The following is a 14,057-nucleotide window of genomic DNA, read 5'->3' on the forward strand; positions in this document are numbered from 1 at the left end:
AGAGGCAGCTAAAAGGAAGAAAACTATTGGGTAAGAAGTACTGACATTATAAGAAATAGCAGGAAATGAGTAAGCAAAGTTTTAACTGCAAATATAGAATAATAATATAAAAGAATGAAACACTTCTACACATGTAAGTACAACTAATTAAGCAAGAGGTTTGTAAACTAAAGATTTATGGAGAATAATCTCTCTTACTCTTCCCAAAGAATAACTCTGCATAGAAATTCAAATATTCTTTCTAAGAGCTTTTCTCAGAGAATACATACTCCAATAAATTCAATGATTTCTAGATTCTCATGTTTATTTTGCCAATTAGTGTTAGATTTTGAGAGCTTGCCCATGGTTTCTTTGAGGTCTAAAATTTTGGTAATTTGGATAGAAAGAAGTATCTTTTGAGCTCTGGGAATGTTCATTTGTGCCACAAAAAAACAGAAATGTTAAGACTGGATGGAAAAAAAGAAAGAAAAAAAAAGAACATTATTTCCTTGAAACTGTGAGCTATGGTTCCTGGAGCTACAAGCTTTTTTTAAAGAAACAAAACAAAAAAAACCCACAACCAAAACCTGCAACCACACAAGTGTTCAGGAGAGAGAAACAAGAGCAGGTAAATAAAGCCAGGGAATTCCAATACGGCAGTCAGAAAACTAGCTGATGGGATCTCCAAGGAAGGAAGTCCTTGGAGAGGAATAACAATCAAATTTAGCCAGACATTCCAGGAAACAAAATTAAGGGCAAATACAAATTAACTTAATACAACCAAGGGTTGTAAGCAGAGTAGGAGACTATTTTAAAGGCTAAACTCAAACTCAGCTGCAGTTAAAAGCAATACGAAGTATAACAAGAAAAATTCTGTAACTACAGTAATAGTAAGAAAAGCAAGAAAAGTGCTGGCTACGTACTTAATGAAAAGGGTGAGATATGAGTAAATGACATATAAAGTCAAAATGTTAATGCTCTTTGCATCTGATGTCTCTAAGAGACTACCTGTGAGTAGTTGACTAGCACAATTCATAACACTGTCAAAACACAGCAAAGATTTGACCAAGGTCACACAGATCCAGACCTATGCAATATTTTCATTACTGAAATGAACAATGGAAAAGAGAATATGTTTATTAAATTTCCAACCAATAGCAAGTTGAGAGTAAATGCAGATATATTGGAGTAGAGAACAGGAAAAAATTATCTTGATAAATTGCAGAAATGGAAAAGTATAGTAGAACAAGTACAAAAAGAAAAAAGAAAGGGAAAGCAATGATTACGTAATAGTGATTATCAGGAAATGATACAGCTGTTAGCATGAATGACAAAGTACACATGTCAATAATCCTCCTCTACTCTACACAGCATTCAGCAAAACTACAGCTGAAATACTGTATTCAGCTTTGGGCAATGCACCTGAAGCGAAAGTATGGAGAAGGTCCAGAAAGAATAACCAGGAAAGCTAATTTGATTTATGAGAAAAGACTAAAAGAATAGTGATTACTTAGCTTACAGAAAAGAAAACGAAGTGGCGAGATCAATAAGTACAGTCTTTAACTGAATAAAAGATGAAGAAGCATGTCCACAGGGAGCAGGACAGAAAACAAGGTTAAGTTGTAATGAGTAAGATTAACAGGAAACACCAGGAAAATCTTCTTAATGATAAATGTGTGAAGTGGAACAGATTACAAGTGGAAGAAGACAACTTCCAGAGGTTCCTTCCTAGTTCTAAATTTCAGTGTCTTCATATGTGTATTGCTACAAAACTTAGATGTCAACAGCAAAATAACACTTAAAATTGTTATACTTTTTCTAATCCTTGCTGAACAACAAGCCACATGAGGTACACCATTCCTTTTGACTTTAGATACTCATTTCAGCAGTACTGAATTTTGTATAGATCTGTTTCTCCAAACAAAGCACTTAATCTGCACATTTATGTACATGGATTTATGAGCACAATTTGCAACGTGTGTTCTGCTCTGCTTTCCATCAGTGGTGGCCAGGGTGAAGGGTGAATCAAAACCAAGAGTCCTGTACAGGTACTCAGCTCTCCTATACACAGATTTTTTTGTGTTCATCATGCTATTTAACTATATTATAAGGAAAAAAACTCTGGGTTTTTTTCCCTTGGAAGTTCCTACTACATTTTTTTTTCCTCTTGTATTATAATACTCCCTTCTTGGAGACACTAAGCATTGACAGCAGCTGAAGTATTACTTCATTAGCCTTCAAAGCCTCGTTCTTGTCTTGTTATTCACAAGTATAATGCAATTGCCTTGAAGTGACTAAGTAGCCATCTATTATTTGCACAAAGCATGCCAATGATTTGACAATGCCAGAATCTAAAACTTTTGATACCAAGCAATAGCTGTAGATAACAAATCACCTGCTTTCTATCTAAAGTTTCCCTGACAGTTTTTGAAAATCTCGTTTTCAGCTGGAGCATATAGTCCATCCTCACTCTTACAATCTGGGAGACTTCCTTTCATCCCATCATTAGCAAAACATTATCCAGGCAAAGAAAACCTGAATATCCATAAAACCAAAGGTGGCTGCCTCCACTGCCATACTCTTAGGAAGAGTGGTCCCTTAACACGGGGAGACACAGAATTTCAACCTCAATTTCTAGACTCTAAAAGACCGGATATAAAAGTATTAGTTGACAGGTTGGCAGGTTCTGAATAAGAAAGTAAAAAGCATATGTTTTCTAACTTCTCAATTGTTGAGTACAAATATTTTTATAACCATGAATTTTGAAATGTCTAAAGTAATATTTGATCTTGTAGTCCATAAAAATTTAGCTTGACAGCTTTTTCACTAGAAAATAAAGACAGAGTAACATTTTGCTTTTTAAAACTGAAAGATTTCAAGAAGTTTCTAAATTATAAAATTGTTTAAGTGTAATATTAAATCTGAAAAGGCAGATATTCCATGCTTTTGTATATCTGAAAACCTCTCCAGTTCATAAATACGCATTGTTAGCCATACCTGTGCAGTGAGAGTGTCAAGGGCAGCCAGAGCACTTTCTAAACAAGGCATGGCTTGTGCTAAGTCAGCATCACATTCATCTTTGATGGCTTTTGCAGCCATAGCCTGCTCATTTGCCACTGCTTCATCAGCTTTCACGACTTTTTCCGTTTTGGCTACTTCCAAAGATTCTTTTTGAATAATGACCATCATTTCATCAACCTGCTTGCTAGCTTCCCGTAACTGAGGTTGCAGAGCCTCCAGCTCAGACTGCATCAAGGCTACTTGAGATGCAGCAGAGTTCAGTTTCTCCAAGCCAACTTCGTATCTTCTTTTCCTTTTCATCACCTTACTGAAAATAAATAATACTTTATTATAAAGATATTTTATCAGTACTTGATCACTTCATTCATTTGGATCCATTCCCCAAATTTCTCACTACTCTGAATAATCATATGCTTTGCCAATCCTGTTTGATTTGCTCAACAAATAGTACACGTAGCAGGGATTACTTGAGCCATAGTCTTGAACTATTCTATCATGTATACTCAGCGATTGGGATATAGATAAAATAAGTGATCACTTATAGGTAAATAAGTGATTGTTAAGCTTCTGCCTCTTTGTTGGCAGGAGCTTCAAAATCAAGATGGCACAGTAGTAACAGGAAAAGGAGAGGGAGGAGATGGGGATACACTCATGAAGATTATTAGTTGAGGTGAGGTTGAAATAGGATTAATATAATTGGGAAAATCATTTTAGCAGCAGAATGTGAATGGCACTGGGGACAGCCAACAGTGTCAGAATCAAGAAATTCCAAAGGCATTGGATCACTACGTTCAAAACTGTATTCTTTTATTCCTGGAATTTCTTGCTGCATGCAGTGTTTCACACAGCCTGTTGATCAAATTAAGCACTTGTCTTAATTGTTATGGTAGTGTCTTATCAATGAGGAGAGGAAAGAAAAAGGAACTTTCCCTCACCAGCCATAAGAATAGAACAGATGTGCACATGCATAAAGAGGTCCTTTCTGCACAGGCACAGCACAGCTGAACCCTGCTAGCAAGCCAATGACAACTAGCAACTTGGAAGCTGGTTTCCCAGATGTCATCTTCCCTACATCCTCCAGAGAACCACTGCATTAATTACTCTGGTAGCATAATATACATAATCAACATATAGCAACATCACCAGGGATGTTAGAAATGGTCTAATGCAAGTATATTTTGAGAGCATCAAGTCAGACCTTTTGTCCAATAAGGAAGCATGTGTCCTAAGAGTACATTTTATCCATCTACCATTCTGTCGATTTAAATTAACTAAATACAATTCACTTGTTTTGCTCAGATTAGCTATAATAGACAGAAAATAATACTTTTGGTGAACTTGAGTTCCTTTAGAAAAGATCACATTATAAATCCTTACGTGCGTTTCTTTTCAAGTAGACTTTTAAAAGTGGAGATCAATTCCAAGTATGAAGTAGGTGTAACATAGTTGTGTCTTTGCAGCTCTGCATGGTATAAGTCAGATAAAACAATGGTAGACGTATGAAAGCTTTTACACATATCAATACACCCACTTCGAGTTTCTTCTGACATTTCGACATCTTCCAAGAAGCGAGAGGCAACAGCTTCTAATGCATCTTCAGGCCATGTCTGAAACAAATGAATAAATACCTTTCTCTTATTCAGTACTTCACACTCATAAATCTCAAAACATTTTTCAAAAAAGTATCTTTACCCCATTTCATAGATAAAGTTACTGAGGCACAGAGAAATGACTTCCTGATGAAAAGATCATCAAATAGGACAATAACAGAACTGGAAAGAACCGAACTACTTAGGGATTCAGTTCAAGCCCACTGTCTTATTTAATCCAATAGAAATACTATTACTAAAAGGAAAACTTTGCCTTTTCAGTATGTCCATATATGTGCATAACGGTCTCTGCTCTTTCTCTTCAAAATAATCTTTAAAGATACAGTACTACATTTTAAAACTTGATGACATTTAAGTTACTCAGATTCTTTATATGGTTAAATTCTACATCTTAAATACGCTAAGGTCTTTTGCACATAACAGTCAGATAGAATATAGTTTTATTGCAGAGTAGTGAGGAAAAATCTGGTGTTCTGCATCAAAAGATGTCTGTATTTTTGACAGATATTTCAGTTTCAAACTTTTTTGGCACCCTAGATTCTGGTGGTCCTGGTAATAGAAGAAAACACTACATATTTAAATCTGTAATGTCTACAGTGCTATGTTCATGCAGTTATACTCTTACAGCACAATCAGACAGTTACTTTCTTGATGATTTTGCATTCAGCCTAAACTGGCCTTTATTACAGTCAGAACGGTTCTAATGGCGTAAACAATTTAAAACACGACACTAAGAAAATTCAAGATATTTTTTACTGCTAACTTGACCAAAGAGAATTCCTTGCTACAGAAAGGGTTGAAGTCATGTTTCTATTGCATTTTCATTAGAACAACAAGCCCAACAAAGTTTTGTTTTTACCTGAAACCAGTCTAGTGTGCAGCAGTTGACAAGAGCTGGAAATTTACGAAGGCGATTACGGAAAGCATCTCCAATGGGACTCATTGCCAGTACTATATGAAGCTGATCTCGACAGCGATCAACAAACATGTTAAAAAGAGCTATAGGACTGCCATCTGTCTGTTTTGTCCTGTCCCGTTGGCGATCTACTTGACGCATTTGTTCACAAATTTCTTGTTTCTCATCTACTGCAAAGAGGTTTGGCACTTCACCTGCATTTAGTAAGTTGTTAATGTCTTCTAAGAATGATTCCTTTTTAATCTGTGTATCTGTGAACAAGAAAACTCCCTGCATTTCCCCTTCAGTAGATTTTCTTAGTATGACTTTTAAGTCTTTATGCCACTCACTGATACCATAACTTTTAGTTATTTCCACCTGAAAAAGGTTGTATTCAGCCATATGGGCTGCTAATCGAGTAAGAGATTGTCGACCACTACCTCCAACACCAACAAGGAGGGCATGGCTGCGAGGCTGTTTCAGAATACGGGAAATTCTACAAATATGTTCTATAGCAAATCGGAACAAGACAAGCTGCATTGGCTTTTTGCTCATGTTATTGAACTCTTCAAGGTGACTCTCTACAACTAATCTCAATTGATCCACATCACTAATCTCCCTGTATTTAGTGTCCTCTCTCTTAGGATCATGAAAATCACAAAACATTAAACTACGTAAGTCATCTTCTTCCACTCTGCCATCATTGTTGAAGTCCAGATTCTGGAAAAGTTCATGAAAGTCTTCATGTAAGTCATTTTTCACTACTTCTTGGATAAATCCAACAAGCCAAGCCCGGTCAGGATTATCCACCAAGCGATCATAATACACTCTAAGAACCTGTATAATAAAAATGTATGTAATTCTTTTAATAGTTGCTTCTGCTCTTGAATTTATACTTCTTTTAAACAAATACAATTGTATAAAACAAATACAATTCTGAAAAAGGCTTCAAAATATAAACTATCTTAAACTTCACTACATAGAAAAAAAACAAAATAGATATTTAAAATTAATTTGAACAGTTGAGCCCAGTAATATTACTTCTTAAGTAAAGTGAAAATTCATACAGAAATACATATACACACATATACATATATATATTTATAAACTTTATTACATAAATGCATAAAAGGCTGCCGCAAAGAGGAAGGGAACATGTTGGTCTTTCCACTGCAGCTAGATAGGACAAGTTATGGGTTTGTATTTCAAGAAAGAAGACTGCAGCTGGATATTAGAAAATTTTTTAATGAAAAAGATAGTGAAGAACATGAATAGATTGCCTGGAAGTCTGAACATCCTTCATCCTTAGAGAATTGTAAGAAATTCTTAGAAAAAACACTTCAAAAGTTACTATTGTTCCTTTCTTTATGTGATCCTGCTTTGGGGAAGGACGATGGACTAGATGATCACAAAAGATCTCTTCCATCATCACTTTGTGCTGATTTGATTCTAGCTAAGTATTAAAAAGATTTAATTAAGATTTAAATAGCTAAGTATTTAAAAAGCAACAATTTATCTCCAATTTATCAATGACCTTGCTTTCTTTTAATCCAGGGGAAAAAACCAAAGAGCAGATATCACCTATGTGGGGCTTTCCCCCCTTGTTTTTAAAAGAGATGTTTCACTTGAGCTCTTTCAGTATGTCTATCCTATTATGACTGAAAGACAGGAAGCATTTGCTGAAGATAGTAAGTTCAAGAATTTCTTCTAAAGGCAGCCCAGAAGTAAAAAAAAAAAAAAAAAAAAAAAGTAGAGACCAAACTTTAAATCACTCAAAAATTCCAGTGACCCAGGACTACTTGCTGTTCTTCTCACTGTTGATTTGGGGTTTTTGGAGGAAGGAGAGAAGAAATGGAAAGGACTGTGCAGGCATTCAAAGCAGCACACAGAGACTACATAATCACATGAAAGTGAAGGTATCAACAATCAACTTGTCTACTAAGATATGATTCATACTTTGAAAAAGTCTGATTTCCTCTGCCCATAGAGTACAAAAATCCTTTCTCATGACTGTGATACCAATTCACAGCTATTAGCCAATAGGAGATGGCATTAGAAAAAGATTAATACACAAATCCACATCTTTTTCTTATTTATAATAAATATAATTTCTTAGTATTAGGTGATTTACCTCATGAACCCAGAGACGTTTTATCATTCCTGCAGATTCTGTTGTTTCGGGCCTTGACAGGCAAACACCTTGAATAACACGTGAAAAGTCACGGAGATTGAACAAATAGTGAGATTTGGCTGGGGTAGGAAGCAGATTCTTCATAGCTTCTTTATACATACGCATGGTTCCATTAATAATTTGCGGAGTCAGTTCTACGTATTGTGAAGGAAAGCTATAACTGACAAGTTATAAAAGGTGGTAAGAACAGAATGATTCTCATAATTCCATCATAGTAGCATGTGAATTAATAAGTAATATTGTATATGTACACTGATTTACTTATAAGTTCATGCCAATTTTTAAGTTCTATGATTATACTCCCTCACAGGCAGTTTTACAAATCTTAGTTCTCTCACTGGCTTAACAGATTAACTCTGCAAATCAAATCTAGTAACTGTGGAACATGTTGACAAATTTGGCTATGTTAGACAGCTAATTATACCCTTTTCCTCCCTCATTTTTAAGACTAACAACAGCAACAGGGAAGTCAGGTCAAATAGCCCTTGCTGTCTTCTGGGACCTCTCTCCCTCAAAGGGTCAGAAGCTGTCAAATCACAAACTTGGTCTGGAAACAGGATATCAGCATCTTTTGGGGCTTAGCTGTCAGAATGGATAGACAATGAAAGTTGAAGTCCGTTCTTAATAACGGAATTAAAAATTATGCAGTGGTGAAAGGCCAAAGAAAGAGTAAGCTTTCTCAAACCACAGGAAATTTAAGAGCAGTTTCCAGTTCTATTCTTTGAATAATGACTAACCAAATTCTATTCTTATTTATTATACATCAAAGAATACTGTATTACAGAAATATCTCAACTAACAGAATTATCCTCAGCTAATCTAAACCTCTGTTAGAGACTTCAGAACAAGAACTTTACCAGTGGAGTATTTTAAGATGAGCCCTACTTCTGTGGAGTAATGAATAACTCAAAAGGCACAGGATATAAAAGATTATTTCTTTTCAAGAGCAGTGTCCTACAAACATATCTTGGAGAATTCCTAGTACCATAATTTAAACACTGACTTTGATTTTTCCCAATATATAGAAGTCACTTACCATACTGTTAGATGCCAGTCTAAGATTCTAGAAAAAATTGTGTACATGGATTCATCATCAAACTCATTAATAGTAACTGTATTGAAATGTCGCAAGAATCGTGGTGTTACTGGGTTTCGACCACCGCCTAAATATTAGAAAGCATTAATATTATAACTAACAGAAAATTTTAAAACAAAACAGTAAAAACCTAGCAATTTTTTTCTAATATTCATCTTTGATTCAGCTAGCAGGCTCACACTGAAAAGCACCACACCTTGTCATAAACCTAATGAAAGCAACATGCAGTTCAGTGTTCTGTTCTCCTGTAACTAATAGTCTGTAAAATACAGATTGAAAACATCAAGTTATAGATAGATAGATTTGACACTATTTTAACTATGCTTCTGTTATAAAAGAAAACTTTTATTATAAACTCCAAACCCATATTCTTGATTTTCAAAGCATCCCAATGAAAGAAGCCTCTACAAGTAATGCTGTATACTTTATTCAATTTAAATTTTATCCCAGTTCTAGAGTTAGTAGTTTTTATGACTAGATTGTGATTTGGACAATGAAGCTATGTATGGAAATAAAGGGACGTAAAACAGAAATTTATTGGATACTTGCTCCTTCTGTTTGGAATTCAGGGTGAAGCTGCTGCACAGTGTGTTCAACCTTCTTATAGCAGCAAATCAGAAAAAAGTAGCTGAAAAGTCGCCAGTCTACCATCCCTAACAACAGGAGCATAGCTAAGGGCAACCAAATTAGCGTAAGTTCTTTGTAGCTCAGGAATGACCCTGCACTAATGAAACTAAAGGACTCCTGGCCTGGAGCTGTCTGACATTCAGCCACCTGAGACTGCAAGCAGAACTAGTGAGTGTCTATATATAACTGTATATGCATTACAAGTATCTGCTGAGGAATCTCAGTATTTTATGCTAAATAGGCCAGTTATTCATCCTGCTTCCGTCTACCCCAACTAAGGTCACTTCTCACACAGCAGTTTACAATGTTTCTTGACATTTACATGTGCACTGATGGCAAAATTACACAAGCTATTGGGATATAAATATGAATTTTACCCAAAAGATAATCCTTTCCTAATATAAATTTTAAACCTAACTTTAACAAAATAGCTTTAAATGTTCTTTAAATAGCTTTATATTTGCTTCAATAGCACTATATACACGTACAGATTTCAGATTTTCATTTCTTATTAGAGGAAAAAAAAATAAACACAGGTTGGAAAGGAGAATATAATTTTTTGAGTTCTGGAAGTAGCTCCCTGTACAAAGCTACTAAAACAAATTCTTCAGCCTGAAGCTGAATTGTGATATTTGACACAAATAGTTAGGACCATAACTTGTACATGTGATCAGTCCATTCTTCACCATTCAACTAGAAGAGTACTGGAACAAAATTAGCTATAAAATTCTCCTGGGAAAGGAAAATCTGACCCAATTTCAGAGCAGTTGAAAGTCACTTCTACAATATCACCCTGGAACAGGAACATAGCATGAAGGGATGCTTCACAGAAAAAACACCTCCAAGATTTGGCTATTTTGGATGTAAAAAAAAAAAAAAAAACCCAAACCAAACCAACACGCACACCACAAAAAAAAAAAAAAAAAAAAAAAAAAACCACACCAAAAAGGCCTGTGCAATTAAGTTATGCCAGAACATACTACAAGTCATAACTTCACGTAAGCTTTAGGAAAAATGAAGATGTAAAATTTTAAAATTCTTTCACAGTTTCCTTCTGCTCAGTTATTCCACAGACTGATACTTAGATCAAGTGCTTTGAACTGTGGATGAACACTGCCTCTAATTTAAAACAATTGCAAGAAGCAGTTTTGCTTCTTTAGGAAACCAGACAGGTGAAACAGCAGTGGAGCCCTATCTCATGGGCATGCATCACCGTCCCAAACAAAAAAGTAGTATCAGCAAAGAACTGGCACGTTCATGTGTGTGTTTGTGTGTGCAAACAACTCTACAAAAGAAAGGAGGAAAGTCCAGGAAGGCTGAAGCAGAAAAGAGAAGGAAAGCACCAATCATAGCCTAATTAAACACTGTAAATATGCTCAGCTATGACAAACCTTTTAGGTGGTATGTTAGAGACAGGGCTGTGAACAATTCTGTGAAAAGAAATTGTTACAAGCTTCCTGCTGTAGTGAAGGAAATAGATTGTATAGATTCTTTAAAAGCAAACACAACAGCATCAAAGAAACATTAATTTCTCATTTTAACCGATAAAATATGCCAGACTCAATTTTTTTAACTAAATAGCTCATATAGTCAATGTGTGTGCAGGCTGTCAGAAATATAATGACCTCTTTACATCATATGCTTTTCTTCTTTTTTTTGGCCAAATAAAGTAAGGTTTATCTGCTTAAGAACATCACTTAGTGCTATTTAGAAAAGTTTTGAAGAAGAATAAAATTGACTGAAGGCCAATGGAGGGTCTCATTAGACCAAAGGGATTTCATAAATACTTTGTAGATACATTCTTGTCTTCCTGAAAAGCAATATTTCTGCCTGGCAGGCTTGTGCAGTCTCTCTGCTGTTCCTCAACCACTCTACTATGACTGCTGTTCATCTTTCCTGCAAGGAAAGGGTTCCTTGAGTCCTAGCCCTAGCCATAAAGACCCAAATTTTAAAACTATGCATTAATAAGCATTCAGCCATTGGAAACCAAAGAAACAGGAAAAAGCATGTAAGACACATCTCTTACCTGGTGGTCCCATTGCACACACAATCTGAACATCTACAAGTTTAATCACTGAGCAGTCTTTAAGGTCATACCAATTCCAGTGATCTAACCACTGCCGTAGTAATTCAACAGGTGGTTGAGCACCATAGACCTCTCGTGCTGGCATATTAACATCATCTACAAATACAACCTGAAAAGAAAAACATAAAGGATTTTGCATTTATTTATTTCACTGAACATACACCACCATTTCACTTGATTCTGGAAACACTGCACATCAATTCACTCCCATTAAAATTAATGGGAGTAATACGCATAAATACATGTTTTTGAAAACCGGCCCTAAGCTCTTAATGGAGTTGCTGCTGAGTTAAATAAAAATCAAACTTAAGACGTAACTGTGCCACTCTAAAGCCATTACAAAACATACCTATAGAGGAGAGAAAAACTGTGCTTCTCTTCTTATTTTTGAGTGTATTTAATGAAAGATGGTAAACTAATACTTGCTATTTAAACCTTACTGTGCTACTTACATGGCTTTTCTTGGAAAAAAAGATGGAGTCAAGATGACCCACAAAAATCTCAAACTTCAGTGAGACTATGGTTCTGTTTTTAAATCTATTAAACATTACAGCTTTCTTGGCACTACTGTTCCTAAAGTATAGGCCACCGCTGATCAGGAAACACCTTCACACAACTAAGCTAATGCAACTGATACAAGTTCTAGAAACATATTCATGCATTTTATCCCCCTTTCTTCTCATTCTCTAACTGACACAGAGTAGAAATTTCGTCAAAAGAAAAACAGGTTAAATCATGGGCCTTGTATCTTATTTAGCACTGCAATTTGGGCAACATACTGAAATGGTTTGAAGTGTTCTTGACTAATACAGATCAAGACAAAATTTATCCCTTCAAAGTATCTTTACATTTTTAAGACTGGGCTAAAATACATCTTAAAGGAATAGCTTGGAGGGGGAGGCAGGGGAAGACCTTAAAACACTTTAACTTTAAATGGTACTTCTTTAAGAAACTTCTAACATGAACACATTTTGCTCTTGATAAAAAACATTTATTAAATAATAGCTAGGAAATACTGAAAATAAGAAAAAAAACAAGGCTGCAAATATAAAAAGTCTATAGGCATCCTAGAAGTACCAGTATTAAATCATACACATCTATCACTGCGTTTTAAACATAATAATTTTTAAATTTCCTTAAAAGCTACATTTTTCCTTAATCTGGGTTGGGGAAAAAAAAAAAGAGATAATGGAAACTCCTTAGTTTTCAATATTCAGTCTTACTGCAACTGTTCTAGACAGAGGAGAAAAGGATTTGCTCACTGCAGAAAAAAAGAAAAATAGGTCTATTCTAATATCCTTCTTGAGCTTCTGAGTACTCAAGAGTTCCATTGATCTTGAAGGGTTTGGCAGGCATCAGTGATAACAACATAAAAGATTCAAACCTCCTTTAACGCTTCCAAAATCATTGAACTATCCAGGTTGGAAGGAACCTTGGAGTTCATCTAGTCCAACCTCATGCTCAACGCTGATTTCTCAACAAGGATTTCATACCAGCAACAAGCCTACCCATACAGAACTCTTATCTCAAGGATAATATCACAAAATATGAAGGGGGAAGTATGACAGTGATGTTCACAGTTATTCATATCATACATCATATTTTCTTCTGTTAATTAAAACAGGATGCATATTACTGGGAGAAGGGAGAAAGAAAAGAAACATGAGGAACTAAATGAGAAGAATTAGAACTCTGACAGTTTATTTCAAATTGAGCATCCTTTCCTGATATCACCTGTGATCAGCTGAGAAAATAATGTATTTACATATTTGTTTGCATTTAAACACTTATTTACATACAGAAATATATCAGTTACCATTCTTTTCCCAAGAGGAGGTCCAAAAATTCCTCTTCTCCTTTTATCCAGCTTGGACATTATAATATTCTGAGTCTGAGCAGCTGTAGTTTGTGCTGAAAAGTTAATGAGCAGTGGCTTGTAGACTTCTTTATTCAAATTATTTAAAACAAAATTCTGGAAGGATTGTGAAGAGGAGAAAGTTAAACTATGTACATAGATAAACAAATTGTATAGCACTTTAGCAAATAGCAATCAAACAGACATTTTTGTACCATTTTTATTTCATTTAAAATGATAGAGTAGTAATTTATCTCTAAGAGAACTCTAATAATCATATTTCATCAGATAAACCAATATTCTTGAATAACTCAAAACATAATAAACTTAAATTGTGAGAGAAAAATTTCTACCTCCAACACAGACATTTTCACATTTTCTCAAAAAAAAAAAAAAATCTACCTAGTGTATTATATAAATTCAGTATGTTAATATTTTGCGCACACAATACTTCATAGTACTAATTAGAGTTGACGCATATTGCCTATACTAATCCACACCCAAATTTGCAAAAGTATCCACAGGTCCAAATATTTATGCCTAGTTTGAAGTTTCCAGGAATATTTCCTTTGAAGGGCATAGCAAGAATATCTAAAGATAAGCTTTACCATCAAGATTGGTAGTATTTTATAATGCTAACTACCTTCCAAAGTCCCTTACGTTACCTGCAATTTAACCTCTGGGGGAAATCTGGATC

General features: G+C 35.0%; 1 protein-coding gene across 1 annotated transcript in view; it reads right to left on the reverse strand.

Moving 5' to 3' along the window:
* Window positions 1-14,057, reverse strand: part of DNAH7 (dynein axonemal heavy chain 7) — a 124,559-nt gene that overhangs the window by 47,505 nt on the left and 62,997 nt on the right. Inside the window, exons 36-42 of the mRNA XM_050900467.1 lie at window positions 13,322-13,477; window positions 11,446-11,614; window positions 8,733-8,859; window positions 7,637-7,856; window positions 5,470-6,342; window positions 4,378-4,607; window positions 2,977-3,307 (exon numbers count right to left, since the gene is read on the reverse strand). Coding sequence (XP_050756424.1) covers window positions 2,977-3,307; window positions 4,378-4,607; window positions 5,470-6,342; window positions 7,637-7,856; window positions 8,733-8,859; window positions 11,446-11,614; window positions 13,322-13,477 — 2,106 coding nt within the window. The remainder of the gene's footprint in view (window positions 1-2,976; window positions 3,308-4,377; window positions 4,608-5,469; window positions 6,343-7,636; window positions 7,857-8,732; window positions 8,860-11,445; window positions 11,615-13,321; window positions 13,478-14,057) is intronic.

Source organism: Gymnogyps californianus, chromosome 7 (genome assembly GCF_018139145.2).
Source record: "Gymnogyps californianus isolate 813 chromosome 7, ASM1813914v2, whole genome shotgun sequence".
Taxonomy (NCBI): domain Eukaryota; kingdom Metazoa; phylum Chordata; class Aves; order Accipitriformes; family Cathartidae; genus Gymnogyps; species Gymnogyps californianus.